The 25,258-nt window shown below is 19.4% G+C and overlaps 1 protein-coding gene across 1 annotated transcript; it reads right to left on the bottom strand.

Moving 5' to 3' along the window:
* Nucleotides 1-23,912: 23,912 nt before the first annotated feature.
* HO173_012929 (uncharacterized protein) lies at nt 23,913-24,977 on the bottom strand (the record flags this gene model as incomplete). The annotated part of the gene is made up of 1 exon (XM_037314758.1): nt 23,913-24,977. The coding sequence occupies one exon, from the start codon at nt 24,975-24,977 to the stop codon at nt 23,913-23,915; it is 1,065 nt and encodes a 354-aa protein (XP_037158354.1).
* Nucleotides 24,978-25,258: the final 281 nt, after the last annotated feature.

Genomic DNA, 25,258 nt, shown 5'->3' with positions numbered 1-25,258 from the left:
CTACGCTTTTTAATTAGATATCGCGAGTAAATAAATTAGCGTTCGTAACTATTAAAAATCTATTTCTCTATTTTTCACCCTTTAATAACTTTACTATTTTCTATTAAAACTTTAAGATTAAATTTGCGCTTTTCAATAATAAAAGTTTTTTCAAATTTGGTCTTATAATTATTAAAGCGCAAGGAATTCAAATATCGCTTATCAAAGTTCGCTCCACAGCTCTAATTAAAAAATAGGTATACATTATTTAATTTTAGAATAACTTTTTTATTTTCTATTAAAATTTAATTTTTTTTATTTAAATTATAGAACGTAATTTACGCTTTTAGATAAAAAAAGAATTACTAAATTTAGTCTTATAGATATTTAAAAATAAAGAATTCAGATATCGCTTATTAAAGATCGCTTATTAAAGATCGCTTATTAAAATTTACTCGATAGCTCTAATTAAGAAAAATGGTTATAACTTTAATTTATAGTCTTTTACTCGTAATTTATTAAAAAGATAAAGATATTATAATTATTAGTAACGCTAATATAAAAGCTAAGAATCTTATTATAATTTAAAGATTTAATAGAATAGTATAAATAACTAAGATAATCTTTAAGAAGTATATATTATAATTCGATAACTAGATCGAGAATAGAAAGATTATTCTACTTATCGATAGATTTTTAATTTATAAAATAGGTCTAAATCTTCTATTTAAGATACGTTCTACTAGTTTATAAAATATTACTATTATTTTTCTCTTTATTAATATAATATTTATTTACTAGTCTTTAAATTAAGATATTATTTATATCTAGAAAGTATATTATAAAAAGAAATAGTTAAATTATATATACTCGAAATATAATATAAATAAAGACTTAATTATCTTAATAAATATTCTATAAGCTATATAATAAAAGATCGTTATCTAGAAAGAAGATATAATATTTACTATAATATATAATTACTAAGTAAAAGCGCGAGTTCTTAATTCTAAATATGATTTTATAATTAAGTATACTATAAGAGCTATAGATTAGATTAAAAAAGTTATATAGAATATTAAGATTTATAATAATATATTATCTTAAATAAATAAGCGAATCTAAATCTTAGCTTCTTAGAAAAAGATTAAATCGATAATATATATAGCTCGTTTTCTAAATTCTATTAATAAGAATATAGTTAATAAAGATAAGAATATTATAAATTTAATTATAGCTATCTATAGTTATAAAGAACGAGTTTACGAGACTAATAAAGAGAATATTTCGATATCTTATATTAAGAATTTAAAGACTTTAAAGCTATTAAAATATCTATAATTATATAAGAAATAATAAAACGACGGCGCTATTATATTAATTATATATTTAAATTAATATAAGAGAGAGATTAAAGCTCGTAAGACTTTTACGTAAAAGTAGATATCGATTTAAACGTATTTTAATAGTAATTAATATAAATCTAGACTTAACGATAATTTAATTATATCGATATTATTTTTATAAAACGATATATCGTTATAGCTTAGATAGACTATATATATTAATAAGATATATTTATATTTTTAATAATTACGAATTAACTTCGATAATCGATACTTGAATTCCTTACGTTTTAATAATTATAAGATTAAATTTAGAAATTCTTTTTTTATCTAAAATCTTATTTTTCGTTCTATCATTTAAAAAAGAATCTTAAAAAATTAAAAAAAAATTAAAAAAAGTTATTTCTATATATTAATAATATATATCTATTTTTTTAATAATTACGAATATTAATTTATTTATTCGCGATAAGTTAGTCGATCTAATTAAAGAGCGTAGTAAATTTAAATTTATAATTAACTATATATATAAATTTAAGATTTTCAAGCTTAGCTCTATTTTATTCTATTATATATATAAATATAAAAAATATATCTTTTATAATATTAAGATTATTTTTAAACTTTAAGATCTTTTTTATTAATACGTCTTTCTCTTATTTAAATAATATTATAATATCTTTTACTCGAGTATTAAATTATAAAAATATTATATACTCCGCTTTTAGTTAAAAGTTAATATTTTTAATTTTATAAAAAGAATAACGAGTTAGTTAGAGACGAACTCGAAAAAGAAATAATATTTTTTATCTTTTTAATAAAAGAAGAGAGGAAAGTAAGTAAATGATTTATAGGCTATAAATATTTTAATATCTAAGAATAAAAAATTAATAAAGTTTTAATATTAAAATGAAGTACTTTTTTATATAATTAATAAATATAAGATTAAATAGAAATTAATTAGATTAATAAGATTATCTTTAATAGATATATCGCGTATATAAAGAATATTAAAATATATAAAATATAAGAGAAGATATATATATATAGCTATAGATATTTAAAGTATATTTAAAATATAAAAAGAAGCGCTTATATATAGCTCTATAACATATATTAATAAAAAAGAAATTAATCTCTTTTTCTAATTAGCTTTTTAATTAATATTTAAACTTAGTTTATATTTAAATAATATATTATTACATTTAGATACTTTTCTTATTTACCCTTTTTTTTATTAAAAATTCTTTTTATTATTATAATATTTACTAGTAAAGGTCTATAAATTAAAATTCTATTTTATTTATTAGAGCTATCGACTAAATAGATAAGTAATCTTTACTAAGTAATATTAGAATTCCTTACGCTTTAATAATTATAGAATTTAATTTACAATCTTTTTTTTCTAAAAATCTATATTTTATTCTATAGTTAAAAAAAAATCTTAAAATTTTAATAGAAAATAAAAAAGTTATTCTAAAATTAAATAATATATATATATTTTTTAATTAAGACTATTAAGCGAACTTTAATAAACGATATTTAAATTACTTACGCTCTTATAATTATAAGATTAAATTTAAGAATTCTTTTTTTATCTAAAACTTCATATTTCGTTCTATAATCTAAAAAAAATTTAAAATTTTAATAGAAAATAAAAAAGTTATTCTATATGTTAATAACGTATATCTATTTTTTTAATAAGAGAGCTTAAGAGAATTAGCGAGCTAACTTAGATAGTCTAATTAAAAGACGTAATAATCTTAAATTTATAATTAATTATATATATAAATTTAGAATTTTTAAGCTTAACGCTATCTTAGTCTTTTATATATAATAATATTATAATATATTTATTTATTATAATATTATCTATATCTAAAAATAATAAAAATAATATATTTATATTCTATAGTTAAATTTACTAGTCGAAAAGATATAAAATATTTTATAGAATATTTTATATTAAGTAATATTATATCGTACTCGAGTATAGTATAAATAGAATCGGATACTATATTATTTTTCTAATATGAATTCGAAATCTTAACGGGATATCTTACGATATGGTATATCTGTAATATTATACTATGAAATAATATATATATGAAATATCTCGACTAGAATTTCTATATTTAGATATATTTATTCGATAAATTCGATATAATAGCTATTACTACTATAGCTATTACTATTATAACTATCTATTATAGCTATCTCTATTATAACTACTATTATTAATATCTACTATTACTATATCTACTACTATTATATCTACTACTACTATAGCTATCTACTATAACTATCTCTATAAACGAATTATATTTTTATATCTTAAACTATGAAATTCTTATAAATTTATATCCTATCTCATATTTTCATATCTTAATAAGATATAAATTTATAAGATATTATTAATAGAGATATGATTTTATAAGATATTACTTATAGGGGTATAATTTTATAAGTTATCATCTATAGAATAGGATAATATTAGAAATTATTTCTTCGAGAGGCTTTACGAAGCTTTTTAGAGATATCTACAGCGTAAAGTATAAATATCTCTATTTAATTCTTTAGCGGTAACTCGAGTTATTAATAATTAGAGTATCTAGATAATTTAAAATAATTTAAAATACTCTTCTAAATAATTTATAGGTATAGAGATACTATATTAGCAACTTAGCTAAAAAAGCTTAATCTCGAGAGTATCTACGCTTAATAGCTAGATACTTCTATTTGAATCTAAATAAGATCTTATAGAGCCCTCGTAGGGACGCCGTAGGGCCCTCGTAAGGGCTGCTACTAATATGTTAATAATATCTTATATTTTTATACTCTAAGAAATAATAACTTATAAATTCATAACCTAAAGACTAATAACTTACAAATTTATATTCTATTTTTTTAATAAGAAATATGAAAATATAATATAGAGTATAAATTTATAAAATTTACCTCTATCTCTATTATAGCTATTACTATTAATAACTACTACTATTATATCTATTACTACTAATATCTATTACTATTATATCTATTACTATTATATCTATTACTATAATATCTATTACTATTATACCTATTACTATTATATCTACTACTATTATATCTATTACTATTATATCTACTATTAAAATATAGCCCTCGCGTATTTCAGTTATTATATTTTCTAGCTATCTAATTTTATACTATATTTAGAACCTAGTCTCGAAGAGGTTCTAGAGAATTAATTTATTTATTTTATATATTATATATCTAATATTCTAATAGCTATTACTATTATAGCTACTACTATTATAGTTATTACTATTTATTATTAAAATAGCTTACTATTATATAATAGCTATAATAGTAATAGTTATAATAGTAATAGCTATAGTAGTAATAGCTATAATAGAAGTAATTATAATAGAGATAGTTATAATAGAGATAGTTATAATAGAGATAGTTATAGTAGTAATAGCTATAATAATAATAGTTAGAATAATAGTAGTTATAATAATAGTAGTTATAATAATAATAGTTATAGTAGATAATAGTAATAGCTATAATTAGCTAGAATAATAATTAGAATAGCTACTTATACTTCTAAATATAGAAATCTTAGTAAGAATATCTTATATATATATTATTTTATAATATAATATTATAGATATACTATATCGTAAGATATTTCATTAAGATTTCATATTATATTAGATATAAGATTATATAAATCTTAATAATCTTTATTATATTAGAGTATAGTATAATAGATTAATATTCTATATTATATTATATCTTTTCGACTAGTAAATATAAGCTTAAAAGATTATAAAGATATTAATTAAGTTAAAAAATATTATTAGATATTTAAAGTACTTATATTATATAGAAAATACTATCTTTTACTTATTATATTTATAAAATTATAAATAATAATAAGTATTCTTTAAATCGAATTTTATATATTATTTAAAGAGATTTAAACGATTAAGTATCTCGCTAATTACGAATAAATAATTAATAGATATCGATTATTAATAATAATTATATTTAGTTTACGATAATTAATATATAAATATAAATTTTTTTAGTAAATAAATAGAATTAGAGCTTATATTAGACTCGTAAATTATTAAATTTAACTCTTCGCTAAGACTTTATTAAAATCTATTCTTAATATTATAACTTTATATTAAATAAATTATATAATAAATTAAATAATAAGTTCGCTATAATTTCGATAATATAATTATAATCTTTATATAATAATAATTAATCTACTTTCTAAGTTAAGAATATATTTTTATATTCTTATAACTTTTTAGAAAATTTAAAATTAACATTTACGCTATTTATATAAATACTTTATATTTTAATTATATTAATTTTATATTTCTTATTTATAACCTTTATTTCGACTATAACTAATATTTAAATAGTCTTATACTCTTTAAAAATATTTATAAATTATTAAAGCGCTAGAATCTTAAGTAATTATTTTTCGATATTAAAGTATTAGTTTTATCTTTTATATTTATCTTTATTAGCTTATTAATTAAAATAGAAAGATTTTAAATTATTAAGAGATCTTTCTTATTAATAGTATAGAAAAAATATTCTTAACTATTTTATAAGCGATAGATAATTAAATAGATATTATAGTAATAAATTTATATTCTATTTACTTATATAGATTTTAATAAGAAATTATTAATTTTAATTAGATTTTACTTAATTATAAAATATTAACTTAATAGATTTACCTCTATACTATTATTAAAATAAGTTTCGATAGAAATTTATAAATTAGCTTAAATATTTAAAAGTACTTTATTTCTATAGATTAACGATAAAATAAATACTATTTTTATTTTTATTCTCGTCGTTATAAAGTTATTAATAGAAACTTTTTTTCTCTTATCGAGGTAATTATATAAAGCTTATAATTATTAATTAAATTAATTAATATTCTATTAATTCTATTTATTTTCTATTTTTTTAATTTAATATAGATATTAATATAATAAGCTTTTTCTCTATAATTATAATAGTTTATAGTATTTAAATAAAATTTATTATTTATAAATTTATTCTTAAATTTATAATCTTAAGTCTATCTATTTTTTAAATTAAAATTATTTTATCTTCGTAATAACTATAATTCGTTATATTTAGAATTTTAATTTTCTTAATCTTAACCTTTTTATAAAGTAGAAATATTATTTACTTTATATTATCTAGAAGAATATTACTTTTTCTTATTATTCTCTAAGCGTATTATAAATATAAGAAGCTTATCTAGCTTAGTTAATATAATCTAAATATTAATTAATTAATAGTAAAGATTTAAATAAAGCTTTATAATTAAGTTATTAAAATATATAAAAAAATAAAATAAAGCTAAGCTATTAAATCTTAAATTTATATATATAATTAATTATAAATTTATTAAGTTTACGCTTTTTAAAAATATATCTCGAGTTAATAAATTAATATTTATAATTATTAAAATCTTTTACTCTACTTTTAACTCTTTAATAACTTTATTTATCTCTATTAAATTTTTTAAATTTATTTTTTAAATTATAACTTATAGTTTATAGTTTTTAATATTAAAAAAACTATAAAACTTAATTATATAAGTTTTTAAAAATATAGAATTTAAATATTACTTATTAAAGTTCGCTAGTTAAATTTACTCGATAGTTAATAGTCTTAATTAAAGAGTAGATATATATTATTTAATTTTAAAATAACTCTTTTATTATTTATTAAGGTTTTAATATTATTTTTCTAAATTATAGAATATTATTTAGGCTTCTAAATAAAATATAAAATAGTAAATTTAGTTTTATAAATATTTTAAGATAAAGAGTTTAAATATAACTAATTGAAAGCTTATCTACTCTATTAAGAATATTCTTTAATATAAATAGAGATAGTCGAGTAATAATAAATTTAATAAAATTTAAAATTATCTCACTTCGTTCTAAGTTCGAATTTATAAATCTCTTTTATTATAAAATCGTAAGAATCGTAAAGTTAATAAAAATTAAATAAAGTAATATAAAAAAAATATAATAGATAATAAAATTAAACTCTTATTAATTAAATCTAAATTAATTTAAAATTAATTAACTTCTTAAAAACTAGTTATAAATATAACTTTCTCTTTTTCTATTAAAGTTTTTAATTTTTTTTTTAAAAATATAGAGCGTAATTTAAGCTTTTAAATAAAAAGTAAACTTTTTAAATTTAGTCTTATAAGTATTTAAAGATAAGAAATTTAAATATTACTTATTAAAAACTTATCTACTTTATTAAGAATATCTTTTAATATAAATTTAAATAATTAAGTAATAATAATTATAATAAATTTTAAAACTATTTCGCTTTATTCTACGCTTTTTAACGAGATAAAATAAAGCGAGATTTTAAATATTTAATATTACTTCGCTTTAAGTCGAGATTTTAATAAAATAAGATAAGATTAAGATAAAGTTATTTTATCGAGATAATAAAATATTTCTAAAATTTTCGTTAAGTCTATTAATTAGATTAGTTTAAGATTATTATTTTTATTAAATCTATTAATTAAATTAGCTTAAAACTATTATCTTTATAAATTTTCTATAATACTCTTATAAATATAATCTTATATATCTTCTAATTATCTTTTTAATTATCTTTATCTTATACTCTAATTTAAATTATAATATTATATTCTATATTCTATTTTAAGATATATAAAATTTACTAAAATTATTAAAATATATCTTAAAATCGTAATTCTAGATCGAGACGAGGTCGAGATTTTAAGAAAACTCGAAATCTCGATTTAAAATCTTATCTCTACCTTAACCCCTTTCTAAAATCTTATTAAGATTTCTTATCTTATTATATAGCGTATTTTATTCTTAATTTAAAAATATTAATCTCTCTCGCTAAAAAATTATAAAATTAATTAAAACTCTATAAATTTTAAAAATAAAAATAAAAATAAATAATTTAAAATAATTTTAATTAATTAGATTTAAATTAATTTAAAGTTAATTAACTTTTTAAAAAACTTATTATTAGTATAAATTCTCTTTTTTCTATTAAAATATTTTAATTTTCTTTTTAATTTATAATTTATAATTTATACTTTTAAGTAATAAGAAAGTAAGCTTTTTAATTAACGCTTATAAGCTCTCTAACTAAAGCGAAATTAACTTAAAGATTATATATTTAAATACTAATTAAATCTAAGTCTATTTAAATAAAATTCGAGATTCGAAAAAACGACTTAGTTAATTAATACTTAGTATCGTAATATTAAAAATAAGTAGTACTTAAAGAAATATATAGCTCGTCGCTTCTTCTATATTCTTTCTTTTTAAATAATTTTTTTATTAATAATTACGAAGCGTAATTATCTATTTATTATTTTATTATTTTTTAATTATTCTAGAATTCTACTATTATTAAAATCTTAATCTTATAAATAAACGCTAAATATCTAATTAATTAACTCTCTCTTCGCTACTCTTTTAACTCTTTTATTCTATAACGAGTAAATCTATAAATTAAATTTATAATCTATTTTTTTAATTAGAGCTATCGAGTAAATTTAATAAATAATCTTTAATAAGCGATATTTAAATATCTTATCTTTAGATAATTATAAGATTAAATTTTAAGATTTTTTTATATTTAGAAAGCGTAAGTTACGGTCTATAATTTAAGAAAAAAATTGTTAATAATATGAATATTAGAACTAGAACGTATATTAAGTATATTTAAAGAGATTTCGAAAGAAGAAAATTATTAATAATACGTATATTAGAATTAGAATATATATTAAATACGATTAAAGAGATTTCGAAAAAAAAAATTATTAATAATACGAATATAAAATATTAGAATTCGAACGTACATTAAGTACGTTTAAAGAGATTTCGAAGAAAAATACGAATACGAAATATCAGTACCCGAACGTACATCAAGTACGTTTGAAGAGATTTCGAAGAAAAATACGAATACGAAATATCACCATCCGAACGTACATCAAGTACGTTTGAAGAGGATTCAAAAAAATCTAAGAAAAATACGAATACGAAATATCACCACCCGAACGTACATCAAGTACGTTTGAAGAGATTTCGAATAAAAATACGAATACGAAATATCAGCACCCCGAACGTACATCAAGTACGTTTGAAGAGATTTCGAAGAAAAATACGAATACGAAATATCAGTACCCGAACGTACATCAAGTACGTTTGAAGAGATTTCGAAAAAAATACGAATACGAAATATTAGCACTCGAACGTACTCGTGGATTTTAGAAGTAAGTTCTCTCGCTTAGTAGCGGCGGGAGAACCCACTAATTAAACTATCTAATTTCTCGTAAAATTATACTAAAATAATAAAGAAGAAAGCTACTTTCTCTTATTAAATATTCGAATATCGAGATAATAGTAATAGAAATAGTTATATTTATATATAAGTAACTATATTAGCTTTACTACTATCTAATTAATTAGTTAGAGATCTTAAATAACTTCTTAATTAATTATCGCCGCTCTTAAATAGATAATAATATTATATTTACTCTTCGTTAGATCGATATCTCTTAAATCTCCCTTTTCGATATTATAATACTTAATAGAATAGTCTTTCTAAACTAGATAAATCGTGAATAAGAGAAGAATTTACTAGAACGTCGTCTAGAGTATAAGAAGACTATTATAACTAGGCGTATTATAACTATAAAGAATTTTAAATAGAAGAATACTAGTAAAAGATACTTTAGAAGAGAGATATTTATTCTCTAAACTTATTACTATCTTTTAGCTTATAGTAGAGCTTTAATTTACCTCGTTAGCGGGCTATAACTTACTTATTATAACGTCGATTTATAGAGAAGTTTTACTCTTATTCCAGCTCCTCTCTAATCTTATCTTTAAAAGCCTTACTTATATTCTTAATTTTCCGCTATCGTAACTATAAATCGTTCTTTAAGAGGTTCTATAATAACTTAATCTAGTATAGATTCGATAAGTTAGAAGTTTAATTCACCTTCTTAATATTACGTCGTTCTCGTTCTTCTTAATATAGTCTAGCTACTTTAATATAAATAGAAGTATTATTCTTAATTACTTATATATTTTTACTAGAATTTCTTTTTATAACTTTCTCGACGTATATATATAGACGATTTAATAGAATATAATCTCTATATTATTCGCCGTTAATCTTATAATCTTTAAATATTAGAAGAGATATATGCTTGAAAATCTACTCTATATTACGATATCTTTTAATACCTTTATTATATTTATCTTTTCGAAGTTTTAAAGAAGCTTAATATCGTCTAAAATCCGAGATTATAGTATTTATTTATAATAAGAATACGAATTATCTAAGTAAATCTCGATCTTTATTTATATTAAAACTTATCGCGTAATAATATAAATATTAAGCTTCTTTTATATTATCTTTTATCTCGAGTTTTTTAAACTCTTACTTAGTATATAATTAAAAAGCTATAAAGATATAATTAATATTAATCTCTAGAAATATAAGTAGTTAATAAAGTAAAATAGTAAAATAATTATATTAATCGAAGTAGCTTAATAGTATATCTTCGCTAAGATAAAGAAATTTATAAATAATATAATATCGTAATAATAGTTATATCTAAAAAGTTATTAGAAAATTATTTTAAGCGAAGTGTTAAATATAGATAGAGCTTCTTAACTAGATTTTAAATTTAGAGATTATTATATTAAAGATAAATAGAATAAGTATAATAGATAAAATATTATTATTAGTATAAACTTTTACTACTATATTAAAAAGACTATTATAAAAGATATATTTAAAAATTATAAAGTTTTTTATATTCGATAAAGCTAGAGAGAAAATAATTCGATCTATAAATAGTTAAGTAAAGAGATTTCTTAATTTTAGAGAATATATCTAATTTAGAGATATTCAAAATATCTTAACGATTAAATGAATTTTTTTATCGATCTCTATCTCTTTTATAAGTAAGTTACTTAATAATATTAATAATAGAAAAAAGAGAAAAAGAAGATAAGATAGTTAATATTAGATTATTTATATTAAAACTCTTCTACGTTTACTAAAATAGATTATAATTAAGATTAAAATATAAGTAAAAAGTTAATTACTAGTAAAAACGAAGTTCTTAATATTAAAAGAACTATAAACTCCTCTATAAATAATTATCTTTCTTATTATAAAATCTATTTATAATTATTTTTCTCTTTATATAACTTATTTATAAAAGTTTAATCGAAGTAGATATTTAGATTATTAGATAAATGTAAATACGCGTAATTATACGTTAAAGTCTACTCTATTTTATATTATAAATCTCGAAAGCGATAAGATATTTAACGTAATCTATAAATATAAGTACTAGTATTTTATTTATTATAGAATATTTTAAATAGAAATAAATAGTAAAGACTATTAAATATACGTTATAAAAAGTAATCTATAATCTTATATTTAAATTATATTTAAGTATATCTAATACTATAATAATAATAATCTCTACGATTATTATAACTCGAAGTAAATTTATTTAAAGATAGATAAGCGAATATAGTAGAGCGTATTTTATATTAGATTTTTAGATATATATAGTTAATAGTCAAAAAGATATAATATTTAATATGGAATTTAAGTAATTTTCGAGATATTATCTTAAAAGATATAAGATATCTCTAATCTCACTCGATATTTTATATATAAATTATCGTATTTTAAAGTAATCTCGTATAAAATAGACTAGCCTCGTTATAGAGCTTTAAGAATTATAAGATTCTATAAATCGATTATTAAGATATAGATTTTTAAAGAAAAGAAGTAAAAGTTATAAAATTCTAAGTTTAAATTTTTTATATCTTCTTAATCGCTATATATAATATATACGATATAAGTAATATTATCGAATCTATCTAAGTATATTTATTCTTTAAAAAAAGAGAGAGATAAATATAAGAAGAGAGATAGTTATCGAAATTATTAAAGAACTAGAACTATTTTTAAAAAGAATTAAAAGACTATAATCTAAGAATAAAAGTAGAGAAAAAAACGTTAATAAGTAAGAAAATCTTTTTTAAAATTTAAATCTATTAAAAATTATAAATATTCTTATATCGAGAATAATATTATATCGAATATAAAATAAACTATTAATTATAATATTAATATCGATAAGTTAGACGCTAGATCGATCTTATTTAAAAGTAATTTCTTAATTACTATAAAACCTTTATAGCTTTATCGAATTTCTAAAAATTTCACGCTATAAATCTTAACCCGCTACGTAATAAAGAAGAAAATCTCGACGAGATTTTAAGATATATCTCGCTATCTTAACTAGTTCTTAGTATTTATAAGCGACTTCTCTAAATTTTAATATTATATATTAAGAACTATAATAAAATCGAGTATATAATATAATATTATAGTTTAAATTAAAGTCTAAGATATAGATATTTAGTAATATAATAAGATATATTAGATTAGATTTAAAGAAACGTTATAAAAGCGCTATAGAAATATTATAAAAATATTATAAGAGTAATAGCTTTAAGCTAATATAATTAAACGCTTAATAAGAATAATAGAATATCTTTATTATTTAATAAAAGAATATTATCTAGATCTAACTCTACTTCGTTAAAATCTTATCTCGAAGCGAAATAATATTAAGTGTTTAAAATCTCGTCTTATCTCGCTTTATTATATAGCGTATCTAGATATTAAGAATTAATCTAAGTTTTAGAAATTAAATCTTAATTTAAAAGAATGGTTAGCTAGAAGATTTACATTATATAAGATATTTATTATTTAAAAAGATAAGAATAATAAGAGATTTCTTATAGTTTAAAACAGTTATTAATTAATATATATAAAAAAATAAAATAGAATTAAGTTAAAAAAAATTAAATTTATATATATAATTAATTATAAATTAAAGATTATTTTACTTTTTAATTAAATTAACTAAGTTAGCTTACTAATTCTTTTAAAATCTCTTATTAAAAAATTAACATATATTATTTATTAATAGAATAAGTTTTATATTTCTATTTAAAATTAAATTTCTTTAAATTATAATACGTATTTTACACTTTTTAACGATTTAAAGATTTTAAAATTAAATCTTATAATTATTAATAAATAAGAAATTTAAATATTATTATTAAAGTTTACTCGATAGCTTTAATTAAAAAATAGATATATACTAATTTATTTAAAGATATTTTTTATTTTTTATAATTTATTTTAAGAGATTATAAAATATAATTTACGCTTTTAAATAAGAAAAGAATTATTAAATTTAACTTATAAATATTTAAAGATAACAAATTTAAATATCGCGTATTAAAGACTTATTAACTTTATTAAGAATATTAATATATATAATAGAATAAGATAGAGCTAAGCTATAAAATCTTAAATTTCTATATATAATTAATTATAAATTTAAAGTTATTACGCTCTTTAATTAAATCGACTAAATTAGCTCGCTAGTTCTCTTAAGCTTTATTATTAATAATTTATATATAAAAGTTTTATATTCTAAAATAACTATCTTTCTATAAATATTATTACTATATAATTTCGTAAATTATAAAACTTAATTTACACTTTTTAACGATATAAAAATTATAAAAATTAGTTTACTATTAATAAATTAAATTAATATTTAAATATCGTAGTTATATTAAATATATTTAAAATTAAATAATAACTCTTTTATCTATTTATATAATTATTCTTCTTCTATTACTCTATTAATTTATTAATATAAATATATATATATTTAATATTTCTTATAGAAATATTATTAAATTCTTTAGATATATTTATTTCTTTTACTCGCCTTTTATAATCTCTATTAACGCTCTTAAATTATTTCTAAACGAATTTATTATTATTAGTAATCGAGATCGTAAGCGAGTTTAATAATTATTTACTATTATTTATAAATTTATTAAAAAACTCTTAAAAAGAGCTTAAATAAATTTCTAGCTTTTTTTTTATATACTTCTCTTAAACTAACGATATTATCTTTTATTTTAGCGATACTATCTTTTAAAACGCATTTTTCTTCTTTATCTATTCTCTATTACTCTATTATAAAGTCTCTTAACACGTATTAAATTTTAAATATCATTAAAAAGAAGCTTTTAAACGAGAGAAAGACGTTATCGAAGATCCTCTATTATAAAATCTATTAATAGACTTTTTTAATAATAATTCTTTCGATAACTTATATTCTTTTAACTCTTATATAAATTTTATTTAATCTTTAATAAAACTTATTAGTTATATTACGCGTTATTTATATATTATAAAATTTATATAATAAAATTAAATAATAAAATTTAAATAATAAAATTTAAATAATAAAATTTAAATCTTATAAATTAAATTATAATCGCTATAATATAATATTATAAAAAGATAAAATAATTAAATAGTACTACGATAGCGAAAAGACTAAAATTAATATATTTAAAATAAATAATATAAATAATATAAAATAAGATTATAAAGATATTAAAATAAGTATAAATAATTTAATTAATCTTAAAGAGTATATTATTAATTAAATTCTCTACTCTTTAACGCTAGAGATCTTAAATCTTATTAATAATTATAAAGAATTTCGTCGCTATAGCGTTTAATATAATAAATTAGTATTAATTATTTAATTATTTTATATATATATAAAATCTAGAGAGTAATTATTATTTATATATTTACTTTAACGTCTCTAGAGAGTAAAAAATCGATATTTAATTAAATTTATATTATAAATAATATTTAAAATTAGTTTATAATACGATATAACTTTCTCTTTATTATATATTCTAAATTGATTTTATTAGATATAACTATTATAATTATATTAATTAAACGCTTTATTATAAAATAGCTATAATTCTTAAAAGTATTAATTTATATATAATTATTCTTAAATCGATATTTAAAAAACTAAAGACTAATTTAAATATATAAAATTATAAATTATTTTATAAGAATCTACGATATTATAATTCATATATTCATAAATATTCTATTTTAGATAAAATTATTATCGCTTAGAAGAATAATATAAATAACTTAATAAATGAATTTAAAATTAAAGATATCTTAATAGAGTCTCGAAGTAATAAGAGATTTAATATTTTATATTAATATCTAATCTATATATTTTTATATACTCTCTTATCTTCTAATTTAATAAATAATTATAGTATTATAATATACGAGTAAAGGCTTATAAATTATATTTATAATTTTTTTTAAATTAAGGCTATCGAGTAAATTTAATAAGCGATCTTTAATAAGCGAACTTTAATAAGCGATATTTGAATTCCTTGCGCTTTAATAATTATAAGACTAAATTTAGAAATTCTTTTTTTATCTAAAAGCTTATATTTCGTTCTATAATTTTAAAAAAAAATCTTTAAAATTTAATAGAAAATAAAAAAGTTATTTTATATATTAATAACGTACAAGTAAAGGCCTATGAATTAAATTCATGAAGTTGAATTTTTCTAAGTTAAATCGAATTTTAGCCCTAGCCCTAAGTCAAATCAAACTCTAATCGCTTACTATGCGTTTTTGACCTATATATAAATATATATATACGAAGAGAGGCGCGCTAAGATTTAATTAGAAAGGTATATCGAGTGTAAAGAATTAATTCATAATAATTATCTATAAAAAATAGAGAAAGATCATATTCTTATAGTAAGAAGTATCGAAATACTAAAAAGAAATAAAGATAATATGCTAATTAGTGGTGTAAATTCCACATTATCTTCTACCGCAGTAAAATCTTTCGAATAATAAAATAGCTGTCAGAGCAAGACATCGGACGGTTTCAATTCGTTTAAATATATATCGTTCGATATTCCTTCTATAGAGATCTAATTGAGTATGATCGTCGTAGTAGATTCTTCTCTTATAACGTTATTATAGTAATATACTATATTAATTAGTCTTAGTAATTTAGAGTCGCTTAGCGAGATATTCTATAATTAGTTCTATACTCGTTTCTTACTTTAAGAGTTAATTATATCGTAAGCTTATTATAATATATATTCTCTCTAGAGTCTAAGTAGAAAACTATAAAATCGCTATATTAATCGTTATTTTATATAAGATACTCGTAATAATTAATCGAAATACGAAATTCGCGACTTTTAATAATTTTTTTATAATTATTATATAATTCTTTAAAGTTAATCGCGAGGGAATAGATTTATCGAGATCGTTAATTAAGTATTTAAGTCTTTTATTATAATTAAATAGCTTATTATTATATAAATTAATTTAAAATCGCGATCTTCGCTAACGCTTATAATACTTACTTTTAATTAATTAATCTTTATTAGAAAATTTTTAATAATAGTATATTATCTTTAATACTATTAAAAGATTATATAATAAATTAAATTAAGAAATTACTTAAGTAGATTTATTATATTATTCTTAATTAGAAAATTAAGTATTTAAAATATTTTCTCTATAAAAATATATATTAACTTAAATACGCTTTATTTAGAAGTTAAAGAAATTATAATATATATATTTTAAATAATATTAATATAATTAACGTATCTAGAATAAGCTTATATAAATATAAAATATATTAGAAATGTTTAGATTCTTAACTTTCTTTATAATAATAATAATAAAATATCTTTAAACTTTAGATATTAATCTCTCTATATCTTATAATAATATTCTTTCTCTATATAATAGCGAAGTCTAAAAACTTTTAATAATTCGAATTGAAAGAAATTTAAAAATTTATATATTTAATTCCCCGCGTATAAAAGTAAGGCGGATATTACTTTAGCGATTTTATAAAATTTTAAAAAACGAATAGCGGGTTAAGCTTTTTCTCGCTCTTATTAAGGCGATATTCTAGATATCGCGAAAGTATAGAGAAGTAGAGTAATTATCGTAACTTTAATAGTATTTTATATACTATTAATAATATTAATATCTTCTTTTATACTACTTTTAAATTTAATATTTAATATTCTATTTCTAATATAACGATAGCGACTAGTTATAAGATTATCGATATCTCGAAATATCTAGATAATATAAATATTTAATAATATTATACTTTAATTAAGTTATAGAATTAATAATAATATATAAATTTAAGCGAGGTTAAAAATAGACTTAAATTAAAATAGATATAAACGATTTACTATTTATTTAACGATAAAAACGTTATTTTAATAATAAGAATAGACTTTAAAAAGAGTCTTATCTTTTACTCTCTATCTCTATTAAAATTAAATAATATAGCGATAATTATTTATTTACTTAATATACTATAGCTGAATTAATAAAGAAAGATTAATATACTATTTAATATTAAAGCTTTTATTCTAAATAATAAGAGTAATAATAAAAATAATCTATATAATATCGCTAAAGAATTCTATATATATATTTATTAGTATTAGATATCTATCGATATCTAATTAATTTTAAAAATAATAGATTTATCGAGATTATAAAGACTTCTATTAATTATAAAAATATTATATTTAATATTAAGACTCTATAAAAATCGAAGAATTCTTTTAAGAATCTTCGTTTCTTAATATAAAGATCGATTTATATATTTAATAAGATTATTATTTATACTAATACTATTTATCTTAATTATAAGATTATTAATTAGTTAATTTAATAGTATATAAATATAGATTAAATAGTAAGAGAGGTAAAAAGACTCTTTTAGATTTATAATAGCGAAATAAATAAAGAGAAACTAAAAATTATAGCTATTAAATTTAAGATATTAATCTTTAGAGTTCGATTCCTTATTATTATTAACGCTTTTAAAATAAATATTAATAATTTAAATATATATCTTATCGTATAATAATTATTATTTAAAAGTATTTATTCTTTATTAAGTATATAATAGCGAGCTAGCTATATAGCTTATATATTAAATATATATAATAATTTTATTTAATTTATCGATAAAGATTTAATTAATCTACTACTTATAGACTTAGCTACCTCTTTAATAAACGAATAAAAATAAATATTAAATAACTTATAAGAATACTAAGAGAATAATATATTATTATTAATTAATCTTAATCTAAATATATTCGAGAGATCTTTTTAGAGTATTTCGACGAGATTAAATTAATAATAACGATTTATTCTATCGAGTACTATAATTATTATAAAAATATTATTTTTATAAAAACTTTAGTCGTATAATCTAAAGAAAGAGTTATTTATTATATATTACTCGCGAGATTAAATAATATATAAAAGAGATTACTTATATAGAATTAGACGAAATATATAAAATTATATTATAAAATTAATATTAATAATATTATCGAGGCGAATATCTTTCTAAATAAAAAGATTATAAAGAAATAAACTAATAAAACTAACTTTATTTTTACTATAAAAGATTTTATAAATTTATATATTAGATAGAATTCTTATTAAAAAGATTAATATAAATATAAATTATATAGAATAATTAGATATTAGTCTAAGAGGATTATTATTATTAATAATAAATATAATATTAATATAATAAATAGAAGAGAGTAAATTAAGATTATTAAGATATACGCTATTAGAATTATAGATAGAGAGAATAAATATAAATAGAGGATAGCGAATTTAGTAAGAAAGGAGATAAAGGTTATAAAAGAAAATAAGAGGATATATATAAGAGAAATAAAAGAATAAGAGAATAGATTAAACGAGATTAATTTAGCTATAAAGAAGCTAAATATTTTTTAAAAGAGAAAAGATTCTTTAATTAGAATTATATTAATTGTTAAAAAAAAAGGAGTAGATCTTTATTAATTAATATTTTAATAAATAAATAAAGAATTAATAAAAAAAAAGATAAGGGCGCTATATATTAAGAGCTTTAGAAGTTAGATAAATAGCTTAAATATAGCTAGAATAATAATATTTTAAGATTAGAATTAATATAGGGGGATATTAATATAAAGATAGAAAATAAGAATTTAACTATAGCGAAATCCTAATATCGTTTCTTTATAAAGATCTACTATACTTATTTATTAATTATTTAAACTATTATAAAGACTATTAATACTTTAAATACTATTCTTTTAAGTATATTAAAATTCGCTACCCTTTTAATTAAGTAATTATAAAGTTATTTAATAATTTATATTTTTAAATACGGGCGAAGAAGAAATCTTCTAGCGAGATTCTTCGATAGCGACGATAATAGCGATATTACCTTTTTTAGATACGCTATAATTCTTATTATTAATATAATATTATAATATTATAGAGCTTTAATTTTAAAGAATATCGATAAAGAATTAAATAAATAATAATTAGATAGATAGTTTATTATCTAATAACTACTTAAGATTATATTTCTAGATAAAGAAGAAATCGTTAAATAATATAATTTGATTAGTTCGAGTACTCTTAAGTTATAAATATTAAATCCTAAATCGATATCGTAAAGACTTCTAATAAGTTTTAAATATCTTTCTCTATAGATTACTATATATAAGAAATTATTAGAGAGTTTAAACGGCGATAGTAAGATTTAATAATAGCGTAATATAGCTTTGAAAGTAGTTTTTAGATATATTAATAAGAGATATATACTTAATAAATCTTTTAAAGTATTACTATTAATTAGTAAAGATTTAAGCGATTAAATATTAATAGTTAAAAAATAAGGTTATAGCGTATTTTATAAACTTCGAAGTAAACTTTAGATAAAGCTTATTTATTTAAAAATAACGTCTATTTATTATATATATCTAAATAGAAATCTTCTATATTATTATTATTATTTATATCATCTAACTTCTAATTTAACTCTCTTCTTTCTTTTAATAAAATCTTATTTATAAGTAGATTATCGAGTAATTATTTATTATATATATTAACGGCCTTAGATATACTCGCTACGTTATTAAAGAATAAATCTAATACTACTTTTATATTAAATTAATTATTATCTTATTATATAAAGTCTACTTATAATTTTCTAGTATATTAAAATAAATTAATAGCGGGATTCTTTATCGAGTAATAATTATTCTAATAAATCTTAAAGTATAACTAGAACGACTTCTTAATATTCTTAAAAAATCGGGTATTAAGAGAGATATACTTAAATAGATAGTTGAAATAATTATAGATTCGCCGCGATCGTAGTAGATCTTCGCTAATAAAATATTTTTCTATTTAAATAAAATATAATATAATTACTTCGTCTTATAATTATATACTATTATTATATTATATAAATAAATACTTTTAATAAGTATAAAATAAGAGGGTATATTCTTAAGAATATCGTTATTTATTTTGAATTAGATAATACATTTAATATATACTTCGCTATTTACTATTATAAGAGAAATATTTAATTTAAAGAGATATTTATTACTTTATAGCTATTTATAAATAGTTATCTAACTTAAATTAATTATATCTTATACTCTATTATAATAATATTATTATTATTAAAAGTAATAACAATAATTTTATATATAAGTTAACTATAATATTATTTAGATAAATAATTATACTATTTACTTAATTTAATATTATTTATAATATAGTTTAAATTTCTACTAAATAGAATACTTTAATTAATTTATTCTCTCGCTTTAAATTTAATAGAATTATTAACTTAGATTTATAATTAAACGCTTTTAATTTACGTAAGAATTATTAAATTATATTTTACTTAAATTATAATTCTATAAGATAACTTTATTAAAATCTAATTAATAAGATAAGACGTAGCTTTTAAACGACGAAGATCTTCTATATCGAGTTTTATATACTACTAAAAATTATTATATTTCTTATTATCATTTAATTACTTATTAACTAAGTATTATATCTAATTAATTATTATATTTAAATTATATTTACTAAGATTTAAATATAAATATTTAATTAGTCTATATAAATATAAAATTTAAGATTTTCGAGATATTCTATTATCTACTACTATAATAAATAATTATTAATATTTATAAATTACGTAAAACGGCTAATATTAAAAATTATAATTTAATTATACTAAATCTATTACTCTATATTCTTATTTAATTCGATAAAACTTTACTAACGAGAATTATATTATTATTATTCTTATATACTTTCTTTTATCTTATATTTACTATATTTCTTTATTAAAATTATATAGTTTTAAACTAAATTCGAGAATAGCGATTTTAAATGATAATATATTATTAGATATTTAATTACGCTTTATAACGATTATCTAAAGCTATTTCTACTATTCTTAAAAATAAATTTATTTAGAAAAGAGATTACGCTATTTATTATCGCTATAAATAATAATATCTAATTTATTTATTTTTATAAAATCTATTTACTCGCTTCTCTATTAATAGATTATTATCGCTATTTAATTCGAATAAGATCTTATAAAATAATATATTTCTACGAGTAAAGATTTATAAATTAAATTTATTTATTTTTTAATTAGAGCTATCGAGTAAGTAGATAAGCGATCTTTAATAAGCGAACTTTAATAAGCGATATTTGAATTGCTTATACTTTAATAATTATAAAACTAAGTTTAATAACTCTTTTTTACTAAAAGACTTTATTTTATTCTATAATTTAAAAAAGAATATTGAAATTTTAATAGAGAATAAAAAAGTTATTCTAAAATCAAATAATATATATCTAATTAGAGCTATTCGACTATCGAGCGAACTTTAATAAGCGATATTTAAATTTCTTACGCTTTAATAATTATAAGACTAAATTTCAAAATTCTTAAAAATTCGAAAAGCATAAACAGCGCTTTAAAATTTAAAAGAAAATCTTAAAAATTTAATAGAAAATAAAAAAGTTATTCTATATATTAATAAGATATATCTATTTTTTTAATAAGAGACGCTAATTTATTTACCCGCGATAAGTTAGTCGATCTAGTTAAAAAGCGTAATAACTTTAAATTTATAATTAACTATATATATAGATTTAAGATTTTCAAGCTTAGCTCTATCTTATTCTTTTATATATATTAATTATATTAGATAGTAGTTTATATATATTTAATTATTCGAGTTATTATTTAGAATACTTCTTTTATAGAGAAATCGCTATTTTTACGAGAAATATCGACTTAATTAATAATAAATTCTAGCTATTTAATCGTTAGAGGTTTAATTTATTTTACTTATATATTAAGATATATCTAATCTATATTCTCGCTATATTATACTACTTCTAATATTTTTATATAATTTAAAATAAATAAATTCTTATTAGATATAAATTATTTATTTTAAAAGTTTTTTTAAAGCTAAGTTATATAGTAAACTACTATCTATATATTATTAAATCTTAAAAAATAATTAAATATTATTTAAAGTCTAACGAGTAAAGGCCTATGAATTAAATTTATAATATTTTTTTTTAAATTAGAGCTATCGAGTAAATAGATAAGCGATCTTTAATAAGCGAACTTAGATAAGCGATATTTGAATCTCTTACGCTTTAATAATTATAAGACTAAATTTAGAATTTTTTTATTTCTTTAATAGTTTACATTTCGTTTTATAATTTAAAAAAATATGAAAATTTTAATAGAAAATAAAAAAGTTATTCTAAAATTAAATAACATATATCTGTTTTTTAATTAGCATTATCTAATAAGCGATATTTTTTTAATAATTACGAACGCTAATTTATTTACTCGCGATAATTTAGTCGATCTAATTAAAGAGCGTAGTAACTCTAAATTTATAATTAACTATATATATAAATTTAAGATTTTCAAGCTTAGCTCTATCTTATTCTATTATATATACTAATTATATATATAGATTCTATAGAATATTAAGTAATATAATATTAATCGTTATAGCTTAATTAAAAACTAATAAGAAAGAGATATAATATATTTATAATAGAATAACTAAGATTATTATATTAAAAGAGTCTTAAATAAATCGTATTCCTTCTATTTTTTACTTTTTATTCTTATTTCTCTCGTTATAAAAAAAGGTTTTTATACTTTTCTCACTTACTTATATCTTATTTTTTTAATATTTTCTTATATTTAAACTTTAAATATTCTATCTTATATAGAGAGAGTTTTTTTTAGAGTTAAACTATATAATAAATTACTATTTATATACTACTAGGCCTTAGAACCTAGCTAATTATTATTTAGAACTTATTTATGCGTATAGTTTTTATAGGACGTTAAGCGAGACAGCACTAGCAACTACTAAAACATGGCAAAAAATTCAGCACGCATTTGAGCGCGGACTGCGATCCTCGTCGGGCTTCCCTCCATGCCCGTTGTTTCGGCAACGCCCTCTCCTGTTCATGTGCTGGCAGGGCAACTCACAGCATTGGTTTACTCAGTAATCTGCCACAGCCATTCTCGCCGCAAAGTTCGATATCACTCTACGCTATGGACGGAAGGTTCCTGCTCTTAGGGTGATGATGATTGTTGTTGTTTTTGGTGTTGTTAGACGCTTGGAGTCATGCTCTTTCGCTCGGGGCTAGAACCTTTTTCCGTGCTTCTCTTATAGAAATCAAATCATGCCCAGAAGGAGGCATAACCATTCTTGGACCCTTGATACCCCTATACTCGTCGATGCAATCTTTTGCATTCATGATTGGTTCACTCTCAAGCTTTCCCAGTCGGACTGTGATCCTGAAGGATTCGCCCCACTCGAGCAATGTGTATACAGTGCCAACGAATTGACACTCCAGAACATGATAGTCCTCGCCACCTATGTTCGAAATACCAGACCCTAAAGGTATAACTAGAAGAGCTTTCGGCGATGTATAACGATGTTGCAACAATAGGCAATTCTCCCACTGATCCAGAGCGGTCCGAATCTGCCAGTGAACTGATATGTGAAAGCTATAGGGCTGCAGCTTGTCTGTATCCCCTTTTTCTAACTCGCGGTACTTCCAGTATCCAGTTGTCGCGCCCTGTTCATCAACATAGACTCTCTCATACTCATCCGCATTGGTCCGTAGCTGAACATCCAACAAGCTGAATGGGCACCAAGACCATCCCCCTTTTTGGCTCATAGTAGCGTGGCCATGGTATAGGAAAGATTCTTCAATTACTACGAGACCTGCAATAACAGCGCGCGTAATGAGCGCAATGAAGTCAGACTTGGTTGTCTCTGGCTTATGTTCGGTAAGAAGCCCAGCGACTACCATAAGATCTCGTGGCCACGACGTGTTTCTTGTCCGAAGGACTTTCAAGATATCTCCAATATTGTTGAATTGTTGCTGACGTAGCTGCTCGACCAAGGACGATACTATCCAATGACCGCGGGAAGAATAAGCTGGATGACGAGCTAGGATATTTTCATCAAGATTCTTTAATTTGTAGCCGCTGGGATCATCATATATCACCCAAACTTTCCCTTTATGAGTCAGCCTCAGCTCCAGAGCAGTCCAGGCACGTGTGAACCATGGTGAGAGCACGAGAGCGAGACATGAGCGACCGCCGTCAGTCCAGGGAGACTGAACGATGGACTGATCGTGTATAATCGTGTGAGAGGCTTCTCTGAAATTCTCGTGCATCCGACTGATAGCTTTTTGTCGAGCTACCCGTTCCGACGGGATAGAAATTGTATCCCACCAAATTGCTCTGCACCCCAGGCTTATCGCTATATCTCTGAAGTAATTGAATAAGCACCGGTTTACGTGGCCATCGCCTTGTACTCCTCCGCCTGTGCCATCTGACCATACATGGGAGATTGCCATGTATGGCTCTTTTTTGAGTCGACAATATACGGACTTTTCTCGCCGTCGTCAAGCCACCATGTGATACATTCGCTCTGAACCCCTGAGGTTCGGAACCA

The sequence above is a fragment of the Letharia columbiana genome, assembly GCF_014066305.1.
Source record: "Letharia columbiana isolate WasteWater2 chromosome Unknown xfSc0000004_s0, whole genome shotgun sequence".
NCBI classification, from domain to species: domain Eukaryota; kingdom Fungi; phylum Ascomycota; class Lecanoromycetes; order Lecanorales; family Parmeliaceae; genus Letharia; species Letharia columbiana.
This window is presented reverse-complemented; position numbering and strand designations above follow the sequence as displayed.